The sequence below is a fragment of the Parasteatoda tepidariorum genome, chromosome 9 (genome assembly GCF_043381705.1).
Source record: "Parasteatoda tepidariorum isolate YZ-2023 chromosome 9, CAS_Ptep_4.0, whole genome shotgun sequence".
Lineage (NCBI taxonomy): Eukaryota > Metazoa > Arthropoda > Arachnida > Araneae > Theridiidae > Parasteatoda > Parasteatoda tepidariorum.
In genome coordinates, this window is record NC_092212.1 from 68,243,555 (window position 1) to 68,260,791 (window position 17,237).

At 31.2% G+C, this 17,237-nt stretch overlaps 1 protein-coding gene and 1 non-coding gene across 4 annotated transcripts in view; both read right to left on the reverse strand.

Moving 5' to 3' along the window:
* Nucleotides 1–2,653: 2,653 nt before the first annotated feature.
* On the reverse strand, nt 2,654–2,726 carry TRNAT-UGU (transfer RNA threonine (anticodon UGU)). The gene has a single exon. It is a non-coding gene; the product is annotated as a tRNA-Thr (tRNA).
* A 7,780-nt stretch (nt 2,727–10,506) lies between these two features.
* Nucleotides 10,507–17,237, reverse strand: part of LOC107437953 (tectonin beta-propeller repeat-containing protein 2) — a 35,324-nt gene continuing 28,593 nt past the window's right edge. For all 3 annotated transcript variants that reach the window (XM_016050100.3, XM_016050101.3, XM_016050102.3), the window contains exons 15-17: nt 15,550–15,624; nt 13,923–14,190; nt 10,507–11,174 (exon numbers count right to left, since the gene is read on the reverse strand). In XM_016050100.3, the coding sequence (XP_015905586.2) occupies nt 11,008–11,174; nt 13,923–14,190; nt 15,550–15,624 (510 nt within the window). In that variant the 3' untranslated portion in view covers nt 10,507–11,007. The remainder of the gene's footprint in view (nt 11,175–13,922; nt 14,191–15,549; nt 15,625–17,237) is intronic.

The window sequence follows — 17,237 nt, forward strand, 5'->3', positions numbered from 1 at the left end:
TGCAGAGATTCGCCGAAATTTCTTAACTTTCTGTCGTTATTTGAGCTGACTGCAAAAAAATAATAAATTTTAGAACTGCTTCAACGCTCTTTTGATACTTTCTAGTGACGTCGAGTGTTGCCAAAATAGCACAAAATGTAGTAAATTTATTATTTTATATTTTACAACCGTCGTTGAACTGCCAACCCAATTTTTGGGTTTACGACTGTTATGTTCAACTCCTTAGCCTTGTATAGCCCATTGTGCAGCTCTAGTGCGACGTAAATGAACTACAACAACAACTTAGCCTTGTAATTTTGAACCAATCCAGATGACAAGGAAAGTCCTGGATCAGTACCATTAGAGGTATGATTTGTTACGGGAACATGGAGAACTTTGCGACTCGACAAATTTAACTTGCATCAGTCACCATATACTACATGGGGAGTCTTCGGTCAGTGGGGATCGAACCCACGACCTCTTGGACAGGGGGCCAGTGCCCTACCAACAAGGCAATCCCGGCCTTGTATATTTATTAAGGGTTGCAGTGGAACCTGTCTGACCGAGTAGTCTCGCCGTTCTGCTAAACGTTCTGTTGCGTGAAAATAGTTGGTTCGAATCACGCCGTGACCCAGTGTGAATCTTTGTGAGGTTCGTCTCTAATTTGTACTATCTGTTCTTCAAATTGATAAGGGGCCTAGTGGTAAGGGAATCGGACTTCGGTCCGGAGGGGAGGGGTTCGACTCTCGACTCTGATAAGACCCACCGATGCTCGTAAGATCTGTGGAATCGAAAGTCATGTGGTCGGTCGCTGAGCTGTACCATGGGTACAGGGATCTGAAGCAAATCTCCTCCCCTTTAAGATCCATGTCTAAATTGAGGAAGTGGACTTCCAAATGCGATCCTCTCTGCAGAGAATCAAAACTATGATGGCAAGTCATCGAATCATCCTTAGGGATGTTTCCCCAAACGCGGCGCCTGTTGTGCAGCTCTAGTGCAACATAAATAAATTAATACTACTACTACAAATTAGCAAGAGTTTAGCCCGTTGTGCAGCTCTAGTGCAACATAAATAAATTAATACTACTACTGCAAATTAGCAAGAGTTTAGCCCGTTGTGCAGCTCTAGTGCAATATAAATAAATTAATACTACTACTGCAAATTAGCAAGAGTTTAGCCCGTTGTGCAGCTCTAGTGTAGCATAGATAAATTAATACTACTACTACAAATTAGTAATAGTTTTTAAGCCATATTAGTAATAAGCACAAGAGCCTGTACACGTACAGGAATCCATGGTCGAGCGTTCTAGCCGATTCACCAAACACTCTGTAGCGTTGAGGTAGCTGGTTCAAATCCTGCCGTTACCCTGTCTGTATCTTTGTGTTGTCCTTCCCTAATTGGAGGCTATCTGTTCTTCGTCTTGACAAGGACTTATAGTCCGCGTCTTTGTAATGAGCATACAATAAATAAATGCAATAAATTGATAAAATCATCATTCATTCCTCTATATGATATTAATTTTTCCAGAAATTTGAAAAATCTCATGACGTTTCATTCAATAGCTTTTGAGTTATGACAAGAAGACAGCTCGGTGAAAATGCTCTGAAATAGAAATTCTTAGCTGAAGAATACATAAGAATGTGGAAATGGATCCATGAAATGATATTTCTGTAGATTTTTTTTTCTTCGTCGCTATTGAAAATGTTAAACAAAGCTGTAATATTGGCTCCTATTATTTATTGTTGTTGTTCATTTACGTCGCACTAGAGCTGCACAATGGGCTATTGGCGACGATCTGGGAAACATCCCTGAGGATGATCCGAAGACATGCCATCATAATTTTGATCCTCTGCAGAGGGGATGGCACACCCACTTTGGTAGCCCGACGACCTGCATGCGAAGTCGAGCACTTTACGGTAGAACAGTTTAACGAGGACCAATACCGCACACTCGCGGTCCCTACGCAGACTGATCCAAGTGGTCACCCACCGTAGCCGGTGATGATTGACTTCGGTGATCTGCTGGGAACCGTGTCTTAACAATCAGTCCACTGCGGGACCCTATTATTTATAATTTCCAAAAAAGAGAGAGAGAGAATTAAAAAAAAAAAAAAAAGAAAGAAATTTTGTTGGCAAATGTTCGGAATAACCAAATAAAATTTTTTGAATAGTGAAAAAGCGACCTCCCATCCGTGAAGAGCTGATCCGATCACTAGATCAAAAGTTATTCAGTATTCAGCTGCCCCCCCCCGCATTGGACGTTTTTATTATAAATTGTAATAATTAATAATAATTAATAATATTCTATCTTTATCTCGGTGCCAGAAAAATCCTAAATTCGCAAATTTTACGAATGTTAAATAAATTTTTTCCGAATTATTTAAAGACTTATAATTTGTAAATTTAAAAATCTCAATAAAAAAAAAACTAATATATCCATTATAATTAATTTTTTATGTCATTCTGAAATTCAAATGCTTGAAATAAATATTAGTCCCTGGTATATTAGTCCCTGAAAAGTAAATATTGTAATTGTATACACAAAAGTTGAAGCTATTTTTTTTTCAGATTAAAAAATTTATTTTAGTTAAAAAATTATCTAACCTACAATCTGCTACATATGGTTAGATAGTTTATAAATCAAAAAAAAAATTGATCAAGTTTACGACGCCTAAGCCACCAGTGAGGATTGAACTCACGACCCCTGGTTTACAAGACCAGTGCTCTAACCACTGAGCTATGATGGCGTGCCACCTAATATCATTTCTATAAAAATTTATACGCTTATTTGCGCAGTTGTATTCTAGTTTCTACTGGAAGAAAGGTAAATATTGTAACTATATAGAATCGAAAGAGCGTTTTATAGCCACTTTTATTGCTTTCTGATTCTTTACCTTTTTAAGCTTCTTCTTTAATCTTTTTCCAAAAATAGAAAAAAAATTGGCGGCAAAGTTTCTAAACGAACAACCGAGAACTCTTCTCGAATCTTTTTCAATAATATAATTATTATTTTTTTAAAAAAAAAATATCTATGCGAGGGATTACTGTTTTCAGAAAATTAAATTGGAAAGGTAAAGCCGAGAGTTTTCAAAAATCCGTTTAGTAATTTTACTGCCAATTTTTTCCCCTCCGCAGAGGATCAAAATTGTGATGGCATTTCTTCGGATCATCCTCCGGGATGTTTCCCAGACCGTCGCCAATAGCCCATTGTGCAGCTCTAGTGCGACGTAAATTAACAACAACAACAACTGCCAATTTTTAAGTCTTGGGGCGGACGTTGGTCAGCTTGCAATATCGCTATTTTGATCATAACTTTTAGCTTTAAAAAAAAAAAATCGTTAAGACACGGTTCCCAGCAGATCACCGAGGTCAAGCATCACTGGCTGCTGTCAGTGTGCGGGTGGGTGACCACTTGGATCCATTTGCGGTGGGTCCGAGGAAGTGTGGTATCGGTCCTCGTTAAACTGTTCTATCGTAAAGTGCTCGCTTTCGCGCGCAGGTCTTCGGGCTACCGAAGCGGGGGTGCCACCCCCTCTGCAGAGGATCAAAATTATAATGGCATGTCTTCGGATCATCCTCACGGATGTGGCCCAGACCGTCGCCAATAGCCCATTGTGCAGCTCTAGTGCGACGTAAATGAAGAACAACAATTTAAAAAAAAATCTTATTAATGTCTGATGACGCGTTGCACCATTGACGAGTGGATTATTTGTTTCTCAGTTTAAAAAAAAATTCTCTGATCTGATTCTTTACTAGTTGCACCATTTTGGTAATCCATGACCGTATTTTTCAGCTCCTAAGATATTGTCTGAATTGTTTCTATACGGATTCTGCCATTTTAGTAATCCATGACCGTATTTTTCAGCTCCTAAGATATTGTCTGAATTGTTTCTATACGGATTCCGCCATTTTAGTAATCCATGACCGTATTTTTCAGCCCCTAAGAAATTGCCTGAACTCTTTCTATACGGATTCTGCCATTTTAGTAGTCCATGACCATGTGTTTCGGAATATGGAACATAACTCTGGCTTGTAGCGATGTTGCGGATTTAACGAGGTGATTTGAAGTTTCGAGGTAACGGACAGCGATTTGAAGTTTTCTATCCAATGGACATATTTAAAACGAATAATAGTAATCAATTTTAAAGGAATCTAGGAAAACCTATGTTAAATTATTCTCTTCCATTTAGATGTATGTAAAAACTGACACCTGTTTTTAAATTCTTTTTTCAAGCTGGCGGTTGAGGGTTATTTTTATAAAAATTACTCAGAGTAAAAATTCAATTTAAAAATTATGTTTATTTTAGATATAACATAATTCATATGGCTAAGAGGATGGAGCGTTCGCCTTCTAATGAGGTGAACCGGGTTCGTATCCCAGCGATGCTTGGTCGATGCAAATTCCGCACCCGGCTTGCACCGACCGGGAGGTTTTCCTCTCCATGTAACGCAATCGCGGGTTAGTTCCATCAAAAAATCTTCCACGAAGGCAAATTTCTCCATATACTTGATCCAGGAGTTCCCTTGTCTTCTGGATTGCATTCAAAATTACATGGCTACGGAGTTGAACATAAGTAGTCATAAACCCTAAATTGGGACCACTGTTCAACAACGGTTATAAAAGAAAATTACAATTATAAAATATTCAGAGCAAACATGAGGTCTTTATGATGAATATATTTACGTTTGGCTTTGAGCATGGTTAAAAATTAACTTTAGTTGCAAGCTTGGTTAACAATTAGCTATGTCACAAAATGAAATTTTGGCTAGCTGTCCATTGTACCTAAAATCTAACTTTAAAACAATTATTGATTAAATGATGAAAAAATTTCTTTCCTCAGATTAATTATTTTCAAAATAATTGGGAGTATATATTTTCAATTGCTGACGAACTTTATTTATGAAGATGAAATTCCGCTAAAATAAGAGTAATCATTAATAATTCCACCGCCGAAAAAACTGGGAATCTTTGATCTAATTTATATCCAGGGCTCGCAGAATAGTGAGTCATAAATCTGCCATGCAAAAAAAAAAAAAAAAAAAANAAAAAAAAAAAAAAAAAAAAAAAAAAAAAAAAAAAAAAAAAAAAAAAAATCAACGCAAGCGACCACACAGAAATGCCAATTCTCTCCAATTCTTCCAATGCTGGTTAATTCCATCAAAAAGTTCTCCACAAAGGCATATTTCTCCCAATACTTGATCCAAAAGTTCCCTTTTCTTCTGTGTTGGGTTCAAAATTACATGGCTACGGAGTTGAGCATTAGTAGTCCTAAACCCTAAATTGGGTCGGCTGTTCAACGACGGTTATAAAATAAAATAAGATAAGATATTCATGACTATCATGACTTTTTCAGCAGTCAAAAAACTTATAAAGAACTGTTTAAATGAAATAAAATATATATGTTATGTTATAAAAGGAAATAACATGTATATATGTTATAAAATAAAATATACATGTTATAAAATGAAATTCGTGTATTTTTAATATTGAAAATAAGTTACAACGTCAGTACTAAGATACATCCAAGCTTGTGGCAAGATTCGATATGAAAAGTAGTAAACTAATAAAAACTAACATAATTATAAAAAGAAAATCAACAAAAAACTACTCAAAAAATCTTGATTATAGTTTTATTGATTGATAACAAATAATTTTATTGATTTAAAACAATATGGGTTGATAGCAAGTTATTTTATTAAAAAATGTTTTTACAAAAAAAAATAAAAAAACAGCTTTGTGAATAAAACAATTTGCATGTATACCACATTTAAAAAAGAATAATCATAAAAAAAATTTCAGGAACAGAAGTTTAGTAAAACAAGTAAAAACAGTATATAAGTAATTTGCACAAAATTTTACTAGACTTTTGCACATATAAGACATAACTTTAAGGGCTTTTTATGTTCCTTATGTTGTGGTGGTAAAAATAGTTTTAAATCAAATTTCCCAGAGAAATATATAGAATAGGCTATCACTAGAAAATATTGCTCATAAAAATCATAAAAGTAGGCCGGCATGATTATAGATAATGATAGACAAGAGGAATTTTTTTTTCTTTGCTGGCTACAAGGCTATGGAGTTGAATATTGGTAGTCGTAAACTCAAAATTGGGTTAGCTGTTCAATAAGGGTATTAAAATAAAATTAAGATGGAAATTTTCTCAATCTTATCAATTTTCTTATGATGACATGCGATTATGAACCGACAATGATTTTAAGCCAACATCTAAACATCACATGAAAAAATCCATAACAACTTATACGTTTTTAATGCAAATTTATCAACAATTGTATTTTTTACTTCACATTTTTAAAATTGCATGCAACAATTCAGATTAAAAACACATTAAATATTAAGTAGAAAAACTAGTTTAAATTAAAGAAATAAAGAACATCTGTGTAGTTTGACTTATACACAAATAAAAATGTATTTTTTCTCTTAACTTTTAGCAACAAAATACAATCTTAAAACGAACGTAGATCACCGGAGAAAATGTTTAATAAATTTAAAATAAAATATACATTATAATGATAAAAAAAATAGCTGTTTTGCAAATTATGAATTTTTTTCATTTGCAAATAAATCTTGTTAAATTTTCCAATTCGCATCGTAATGCCAATAAATTATTCCTAACAAAAAGTACAGGAATATCTATACATAAAAATTTAAATCCAATATTTGAATTTTTAATATGTAACCTGCATTCACAAGATGCAGGTTATGAGAACTATACTATTGAGAGTACACATTAGTTCTGTCCGTTCTCAAAAGATGGCTCAGACTGTTATGAATGTTTCATAGTGATGACTGGTTTCGGTAGTTTCAGAGAGGTTGGACACAGGGCAAAAGGGCTGGTTCACTCCTTTGAAGTAGCTCTCGCCGCGCCAATCCTCCGATTTTCTCTACTGACGACACTTTGGCGCAAAGCTCGCACTTTTACTTCAAGAACGGAGCGTTCGGCCTTACTAGCTCTAACTAATATTGGAGCATTTCTTTTTGCGAGATATTCTAAGACATTCGTTATTTTCTATAATGACTTTCCCCAGTTTTTGCAGTGAATTTACAAGAATTTAAAACCATTATCGAAATGCCAGTTCGCGCGATTGCAACTTGAAAAAATTTTGATAGAAAAACAAAAGGAAACGCGTGTTCCCTAAAGTAAATGAACAACTATGTAAAGAATGGATTCCGAAATGACACAGTTAATATAAAACAGCAATACGTTTATTCTGTCGTTAAAAACTTTTATAAAAATTCATTATCTAAGTATTCATTATCTTCAAAAAGAAAGGCAGGTGAAAAAAATTAAAAATTGGATGAAGTCAAAGAAAATTAAAATGTAAATAAAAAGTATAAATAAAATATATAGTATATAGTTGGAATTCTCCTAATTTCATAACATATTTTTTAATGTAGTTATTCTAAATATTTATGATTTTTTTTAAAAATTATATTCTCTTCAATTTAAATATCTATAAATTATATCATCGTAAATTTAAATGTCTATAAACAATTGTAAAATTTCTAATGTCATTATGAACCTAAATTATTATTTTGTTTCAGTAATTAGCGTTTAAGGTTGATGTTTCCTAATGATTAAGTATGAACAAATTGCTATTAGCAGCGTATTTTAAAATCAGGGATTCTAAATTTAACTCAACTTATTGTTATAAAAGAAAATGTAGATTAAAAAAAGTGTCGATATATGCTTTCATTTATCTTAATAATTAAAGTTAAAACTGAACTTTTTAAAATAAACTATTTATAGCGTCATTTTCGCCAACTAGTAAAACATTTTTATAAGTTTAAAATGGTATTTTTTTTAATATAATGGCCAAGAAAGTTTTTTTGAACTATGTTTATGAACGGAAATAATGTGTTAATTACGTAAAGTTTGAAAGCTAATAACCAGAAAATGTCTAACTTATTTTTACAAAGAGAAATATGCAAAGTCATCATAATATCTTTGTTTGCGATCTCCGAGATCTGTGGACACAGTGACGTCATGAGGAGGGAAATCGTAGCTTCAGCTCAAAGAGCGGAGTGAACTAGCCCTTCTATTCTCTTTAGCCCTGGGTTGGACATCTGTCAATAATATTCGGTTTACATCACTTTGAGTTTCATACAAAAACCCCGTTTTTTACTTTGTTGAATATGTCAAATTTTGTGGTAACTTAACTAAGCAGCATTTGTGGGAGGTTTTATGTTTCTGCTTTAATTGCAAAAAAAAGTGCAGCTGAAGCGCATCGAATGCTTGTAGAAGTTTATGGTGACAATGCTCCAACTGATAAATCATGTAGAGAACGATCTCTACGTTACAAGAATGGTGTTGTATACTACGAGCTGCTACAACCTGGCGATTCCTTTATGGGCGATCGGTATAGGCTACAATAGATTCCGTTGAGCCGTGCATTACGAGAAAAGCGGCCGGAATATGTGCAAAGACATGACAAAGCTATTTTTCTGCATGATAATGGTTGGCCTCATGTCGCAAAAAATTATTTGGAAAAAGCTCAAGTGGGGTATTTTACCACACCCGCCGTATTTACCGGACATAGCTCCTTCTGATTACTGGTTGTTCCGACGGATGCAACACAGGTCACCGGTTCACTTCTTTTGCAGAAATAGAAAATTGGCTCCTAACTTGGATCGCCTCAAAAGACGAGAAATGTTTTGGAGATCGGTAAGATCGGTTTTTTCGAAAATTGCCTGAGAGGTGGGAAAAAATAGTAGCCAGCGATGGACAATACTTTGATTAATCTGTTGATTCATTTTGTTCTGAGATAAATGCATTTTTGACTACAAAAAAATAGACCGAACTAATTTGTACTCCCAATAAAAAGCATAAAAATATCAAAACATGAAAACCAATCACAATTATACGCCATTGCCTAGAAAGCTATTTTAACTTATAAACTTATACTCTAATAAAGCATTCATATTATAAAAGATGAGATTATAAAAATGAAACTAGTTACAGCAAAATGAACAATTATTTTTAAAATTTATAACTGTAAAAAGAATTTCTTTATAAGTAAAATATTAGGAAATAATGTCCACCAAAATATCACTAAAAATTTTTTTCCCTGAAAAAGCACCAGCTGCCTCAGTTCCCTTTCTCAACATAAGAGTTCCATAGACTTTACAGGTTTAACATAAAAATGTCCAATATCTAAGTTTTTACGTCCTTAATCATAAAATGGAATTCACAATGAAAAATCTCCTCTTAATAGCATAAATCATGCAGTGATCATGCTTCTGTTACATTTCTGCAATCAGTGGGATGTTTGACAAAATTTTCCTTAGATACAGTAGAGTATTCCTTTATATTAAAACTCGCAACTTTTAATAAAAATATATTGCAGTAATTTTTATTAAATAAGATAAATATAGCACTCTTAACGTAAATTTGGTTCATTTAAAACAAATACGTTCAGTGAGTTTAAAAAGAGATATATCACCTTGAATAACATTTGTTCAAATGATCTAATCTCAAATATATTAACTTCTATAAATTAAGTTACAGAATCAGAAACAAAAATGGGCTCTCGCAAAATCGACTCATTTCAATTCGTGATTATTTAAATATGAATTGGGTAGCTATAATTTAGAAAATGAGGTCCCTATAATTTAGTCATGAAAGATTAGGCCCCTCAAAGTTAAATCTCACCTTTTGGATATTTGATAATTGATTTGAGCAAGCCAACTATTTGCACATAAATAGAGAATTTATTTATCTGAAGATAAACAGATTACTTTTAATAATTTAAAATAATTTATTTTTAATAATTACTTATTTTATTTAAAAATAGTTGAAAAAGTTTCGAATGGTAAGAAGCACAAATTTTTCATGTATTCCTAATTACATCATTTAATAAAAAAAAATTTTAAGTATGTACTTTCAAATAAAATACAAAATTTTAAGAAAATCACTCAAATTGTTAATACTTGATAATATACACGAAAAAAAAGCTAAATTTTTAAATTTTCATTTCTTAAGAACTATTTTACCAATTTTGTTTAAATTTTGTATTTTCACCCATTTGAACCATTAATATTGGCATCTAATTCACAAAAATCTGATCATAAAAGGAAAAGTTATCCAAGAGGATGTCTCTTTTCTCTATTGCTCACTGTTCATAGCCTTTTGAAAATAATGGATAATAAAAATAATGAAATAATAACTAAAAGGAAAACATCTAATAAAACACTGCATATAATTCTAGCCGTTCCCTTACCCATTTAATTATAACTTTAAAAAAATTCCCTTCCTATAGCATATGTGTTTAGACTAGCATTTGGTATCATTATACTAAAATGACAATAAATTTAAAAATCAAAATTTGATCATTACATTAAAATGATAGTCATAATAATTTACATAAAATTATAAATAATTTGAAAAATAGCACTTGAATATTCAAAGATACACGTGATATATATCTTAAGTATAAGGTTAAAAAAGTCTAAAATTTTTTTAAAAAATTTAAAAGTTTATTAAACAAAAATGATTTAAAAAGTATATATTTTCTTTTTTTTGTGAGCTGATTTCGTGATTTATTATTAAGAATTTATAAACTTTTGAAAAACAATATACTATATTTATGACAGTAAAACTATCTAAAATCCTACACACATTAGCGTAAATCAAAACCATATTAACCCCCTAATCTCTTAGAAAATTTTGCACTGAAACTTCCTCACGTCTAACTCAGATTATATAGGAACAATCAGTTTTTTAAGGCAAAAAAGCACCATCAACTTGAAGATTTAATAAAGTTGGGACTCAAAATCAGTAAAGGGTTAAATAATAAAATTTAACACTGAATAAAATTGGTAAAAAAAAAATTAAGAAAAAAAATTTTTTTTTTTAAAAAGCAAACATAAAAATATATATATATATAAGAGCTCATAAACAATCTAGTAACAATATCACAAAATAGAAATTTCATCATTTAAAATCTGAAATGATTCACAATAATGATTCATACTAAACAATTCATTAAAACATGGCCGATAGAACAGATTTATGATTCCTCATCACTTTCTGCCATAATATCCTCCCAATCATCTTCAGAAATACTTCGATTTGGTGTCTTCTTTAAACTATCATTTGGCACACAATTCAGGAAGAAAGAGGAATGTCGAAACACACACTCATTTTTTATTCCCCACAAATCATCATCTTGAGTCACTATAAAGAAAAAATTAATATTTAGAAATATATATATATGATAACAAAGTTTTAAATTAGCACATTTAATCACAATGAAAATACGTGGTTAAAATTTGTGTATAAATGAAAAAAGTTCCAAATAAATATTTTAAATTTTTAATATATATTTATAAAAACTTGATTATTTTATTTGAGAGTTTATTGAATTATAAAACTAGCTAATCAATAAGACTAAAATTTAGTTTAAAGTATTTTACTAATTGGTTTCTTAATTACATTACTCATAAGTAGATCATAGATATTATTTATAGGTTTCATTAAATTATTCATCAAAAGAATTTAATAAAAAAACCTCATCAATCATTAATTTATCATTAATTTTAATGAAAAAAAAATCTTACATAATAAAGAACTTTTCTTTTAATATAGAAATTCTAAATAAAGCCATTATAGGTGATACTGGCCCGAGATCAGAAACAAAAAAGATTGATAAAATTATTCTAAAATAGATCATTAAATTTTTTTTTAAATCTTGCATATTAAGAAAATTTCTAAATAAAACAATCTGCTTTGATTTGTTCTGTTATAACAAATAATTAAACAGTCATATGTTTTGAGTATCTAACCTAATATGTCAATAACATAACACTCCAATTCTACCACAACTTAGCTTGCATTAACTTTTTTTCAATAAATAAATTTTTTTCATGTAGGCCGTAATTCAGGATATCTTCAATTTCAAAGAAAAGTAACAATGATCAAAATTATACAACAACACTATGTTTTTTAGCTTTAATCTTGCTTTGCAGCAATGTATAAAAATACGTTAAGAGATAAGGAAGGAAAAAGTTTAAAGAAAAATAAAAGAAAGAAAATGATTTATTCAATTTTGACCCATGGAGCCGCGATAGCTCAGGGAATAGAGCATTTGCCTTCCAATGAGAAGAAACGGGTTTGAATCTCAACGACGGCTGGTCGATACAAATTTGGCATCCGGCTTGCACCAACCGCAGTGCTGACGAGAAACATCCTCAGTGGTAGACGGGTTAGAGTCCCCTAGCTAACGGGTTAGAGTCCCCTAGCTGTAAGGCCTGTAGGAGGTTCTCGTGAACTTCCTCTCCATGTAACGCAAATGCGGGTTAGTTCCATCAAAAAAGTCCTCCATGACGGCAAGTTTGTCCCAATACTTGATCCATGAGTTTCCTTTGTCTTCTGGATTAGGTTCAAAATTACAAGACCACGTAGTTGTACATTAATAGTCGTAAACTCAAAAATTGGGTCAGCTGTTTAACAACGGTTATAAAATAAAACTTTGATCCATCATTCTATAATATATTGGGTGTACAAATTAGTTCGGTCCGCTTTTTTGTGGTCAAAAATGAACTTATTTCAGAACAAAATGAATGAATAGATTAATCAAAGTATTGTCCATTGCTGGCTACTACTTTTTCTCACCTCTCAGGCAATTTTCGAATTCCATCTTGAAAAAATGTCTCGTCTTTTGAGGCGATCCAAGTTTGGAACCAATTTTTGATTTCTGCAAAAGAAGTGAACCGGTGACCTACCAAATCGTGCTGCATCTGTCGGAACAACCAGTAAGCAATGTCCGGCGAATACGGCTGGTGCGGTAAAAGATCCCCTTTGAGCATTTCCAAGTACTTTTTTGCGACATGAGGCCGACCGTTACCATACAGAAGAATAACTTCGTCATGTCTTTGCTCGTATTCTGGCCGTTTTTCTCGTAATGAGCTATTCAAACAAATCAATTGTAGCCTAAAACGATCGCCCGTAATGGAATCGCCAGGTTGTAGCAGCTCATAGTATACAACATCATTCACCATTCTTGAAACGTTGAAACCATTTCCTACGTGATTTATCAGTTGGAGCATTGTCACCATAGATTCTACAAGCATTCGATGTGCTTCAGCTACACTTTAAAGCAGAAACATCAAACCACCGCAAATGCTGCTTAGTTAGCACAAAATTTGTCGTATTCAACAAAGTAAAAAACAGGGTTTTTGTATGAAACTCAAAGTGATATAAACTGAATATTATTGACAGATGTCTAACCTCTCTGAAACCACCAAAACCAGCTATCACTATGAAACATTCATAACAGCTAGAGCCATCTTTTGAAAATGGACTGAACTAATTTGTACTCCCAATACTTTTATACAAATACCATAGATTATACTGTTACGATGGTTTAAAGACACAAACTACTACTTATCATTTTAACCAGTGATCGTTTATTTTATGCACATTTTGTTGAATTAATTTACATACTTTAACTATTTAAAATATTCAAATTAATAATACTTTAATCAATAACAAATTTAATTAATTTAAAATACTTTGATTAATAACAAACTAATTGGCACGGAGAGAACTTACCCATACTGATGTTCATTATAAAAGTTGGTGAGCCTCTAATGACTCGGTTCTACTCTCTCTCTCGTTTGTTTTCTTTTTTTGATCTTTTGTACTATATTTTTTGTTCTATAAAACTATTGCTAAATTCTGGGAAGGTCACATAAGAGATCAAAACTTGGACTATAGAGTTGTGATTAACCCTTTTCGACACATATTTCTTAACTTTAATCAAGAGTGTTTATTAGTTAGAGAAGAGAGTTAAGGTTCTACGTACTAATGGAAGTTTCCACAGTATTTTAAATCTAATCAATTATTTTGCAATTTACGATAAATCTATTTTAAACGTTTTATTGTGATTCTCAATTAAGTGACGATAAGCGTCACAATACATACCAGATAAGGAATTCATATTCCCAGGAATTTGTTTCCAGTAATCTCCGCACGGACTTTTTTCAGATACACCAAATCTTCGGTAAATTTTCCCTGAGTTTTTAAGAAGCCACACTGCACTTTTACTAATGCACAAATCTTTAGCCTTCAACTCTGGAACACATGTCCACTTTTTTCCAATAGGTAAATTATTAGTTACACCTTCACGAACATAAACACTACGTTTATTATCTACAGCCCATACTGGATGGCCAAGAGGACCAACATAAACCTAAAATAAATTAGGAAAAGTATTACACTATTTTTTCAAGATTTCAAGAAAGCAATTATGAAGAATTATGTTCATAAAGTAAAGGGATTTATTAAGCAATCAACAGATGATGTTAATGGGTATTAAAATTTCAGTTAACTAAAATTTAAAAAGAAGAATTTACATGAATTATTCTAAATGATGAAACAAGTTCTTTTTTGAAAACTGAACTTCTCAAAGAAGTAGACAACTAGTCCTTTTTTTCCTTTTGTAATGTAGACAATCATTCATATGAAGTCAACTTAAGGCCAAAATATAAATATAGTTCGTTCACCAGGGGTTGGCACTTGGCTCCACCTCCTCGGACAAAGAGGTCATTTCAACGAGGGAGTAAGAGGAGAAACGTCTCCGTGCTTGAAATTGAGACAACCCTTAATGCTCGCCAAACGCAAACAGTGAATTCTTTTTCAGTCACTTACGTCGCTTTATCATCTGCTATTGTACCTTTCGTTGCTCTTGCTAATTAAATAAATTTAAAAACTGCTGTTTTCCCAGCAAAATGTCTCAAAAAGGATAAACTATTCACTCAAAAGAGAGAAATACGTAGCATAAAATTTATGAAATATTTAATATTAAAAAAAACGCACATAATGCGAAATAAATATTTTTCTCATATGGTTACCAAATAGCAACCTTGTTCAGGATTGTTCACATCCATCTCCAAAAATAGTGAAATAGTATAATTAGATACCACGTGATGAAGGCGGAGCCAAGAGCCAACTCCTGGTGAACGAACTATAGTTGCTTCAACTTTATTTAAAATCTAAACAAATACTAGTCTTGAAACGCGCTTGTTCCTCCCCAAGCAGGGTTTGTTACGAAACAGAAATAGTTTAACCTCATTTCCGGCTTCAAATAACAACAAAAGTTGAAAAAACAAAACAGCTTCACTTTCTTCCTCCTATTGCCTATTAAACAGGACTTAAGTTAAATTACAGTGGGAAACAAATTTTTTGTTGCATTTATACAAGCATACTTGGATCTTACATAATAGGGGAGAAGGAACTTTAAATGTAAAATTTGTTTTGCTTCATAAATTGCAGATTTTATTTCAAAATGGCATTTTTAGTTTATTTTTTTATCAGAATGTGTAAGTTTACTTACAGAACTATAGGTTTATATACATATATTTATACTTTTGTATGCTCCTTTTAAAATAACACTACAGACATAAATGACCTTAATGTTTCTCAACATATAATGAAATGTATAAAAACTTAATTCACAGCAAAATATGCAGCTTTGAAAAAATAAATACTGCTGCAGTTTTGATAAAAATAAAATACTATATAAATAAAATAAAAATAAAATATGAAATACCTTGGTGAAAGAAACTTCAGTGTTGTTGTTTTGATTCACTAAAGGTAATGGAAGCTTCTTCCCTATGGCAGAAAGCTTGAATGGAAAAATAAAAAGTTAAGCTTTGTAAATAAAAGAATAACAAGCAAAGAAATTTGTAAATTGTTAATCATTACAGTCTTGAATCTCATAGTAAAAATTATGCAAACTCCTAGAATATGATGAAAAATATAGTATTTATATTTATTAAATATAAGAAATTTTTTTTTTACTCTCTTAAGTATAAAAATTAAATAATTACTATAAAATATAAGCTTGATTACAGGCATACGAGTGGGAAAAGAACAAAAAGTCTGAAAATAACCTCTAAAAATAAATAAGAATGTATGGGAAAATATTTTAAACAAAAAAAAACTTTTAAATTACTTACATACGTTTTTAATATATCTTACTATGTGTGCACATTGACAATTTGTTACAAATTTTATACCAATCATAATTAATAATCATAATTAGGGAGAATAAAATAATAATAATGAAAAAATATAACAGACTTCATAGTGGTACAAAATAAAAATCAGACCTACATTTTAGAAAAAAATCAGGACATTTTTTGGTACAATAATAACATACTTGACTATCTTTAAGAAAGAAAAACTAAGACCTAAAAAAATAGTGCGATCCACAGCTGTGAAAATTTCGTTTAGCGACTACATTTATTTTTAATTTTCCGCAACCTTACAAAAAATGAAAAAAATAAATAAATTAAAAAGTTTGGCAACATTTCAAATAAAACATTGAAATAGGAATAAAATGATTAAAAATGATTTTAAAAAATGGTGTGGTTTCGCCCACGTGTACATACAGTGAGAAATCTCAAAATTTGAATTTTCTTGACAATAGTAATGATTCCTCAATATAAAGAAAAATCGAAATTAGTTTAAAAGAAACCTGATAATTATAGTTATTTTCATGCAACAAAATATTTCTTCAAAACTAAATCATATATAACCTACATGCCAAAAAATGAATTTTTACAAAAAAAAAAAAATGTTTTGTAAATGCAGTGCAAACTGGAAACAAAGATCATCAAAATAAAAATAAAAAACCACAAAATTAAACCATTATTTAAAGTAAATAAACACTGAAAAATGCTTTCAATTTTCCAATAAATGAAATGAAATGGAAAAGAAATGGAAAACAATGTTTTCACTGCAATTTGGAAAAAAGGTTACAACTTAAAAAAAAGGTTACAACTTAAAATTTTTAGTAAGTTCCTCTTTTAACACCCCTTTCCAATTATCATTCGGACAATTATCAAAAAAATTTATACACCAAAAATGCTGTCTTTTTTATAAAAATATCAAAAATCTGAAACAACACTACAAGTCTGAAGGTTTAGTTATTAATGGCTGGCCCCCAAGTTCAAGATACCGTACGTTTTCAATTCCATGATACAAAGAACAACATAATAAAAAGTTAAACACAACATTTTAAACTATTTTTGCCCTTATAAACTAATTAAAACTATATATCTTCAATTTTATAAATTTTACTTCTTTTATTTAATTCAAATTTTATTGGCAACCATATTTTGGAAAAATTGAACAACAATAAAAGAATTGGCGCTACAATCTGCTCATGCGTTAAGAACAATTTTAATTGTGATTTGAACACATGATTCAAAACATTGATCTGAATCCCACTTA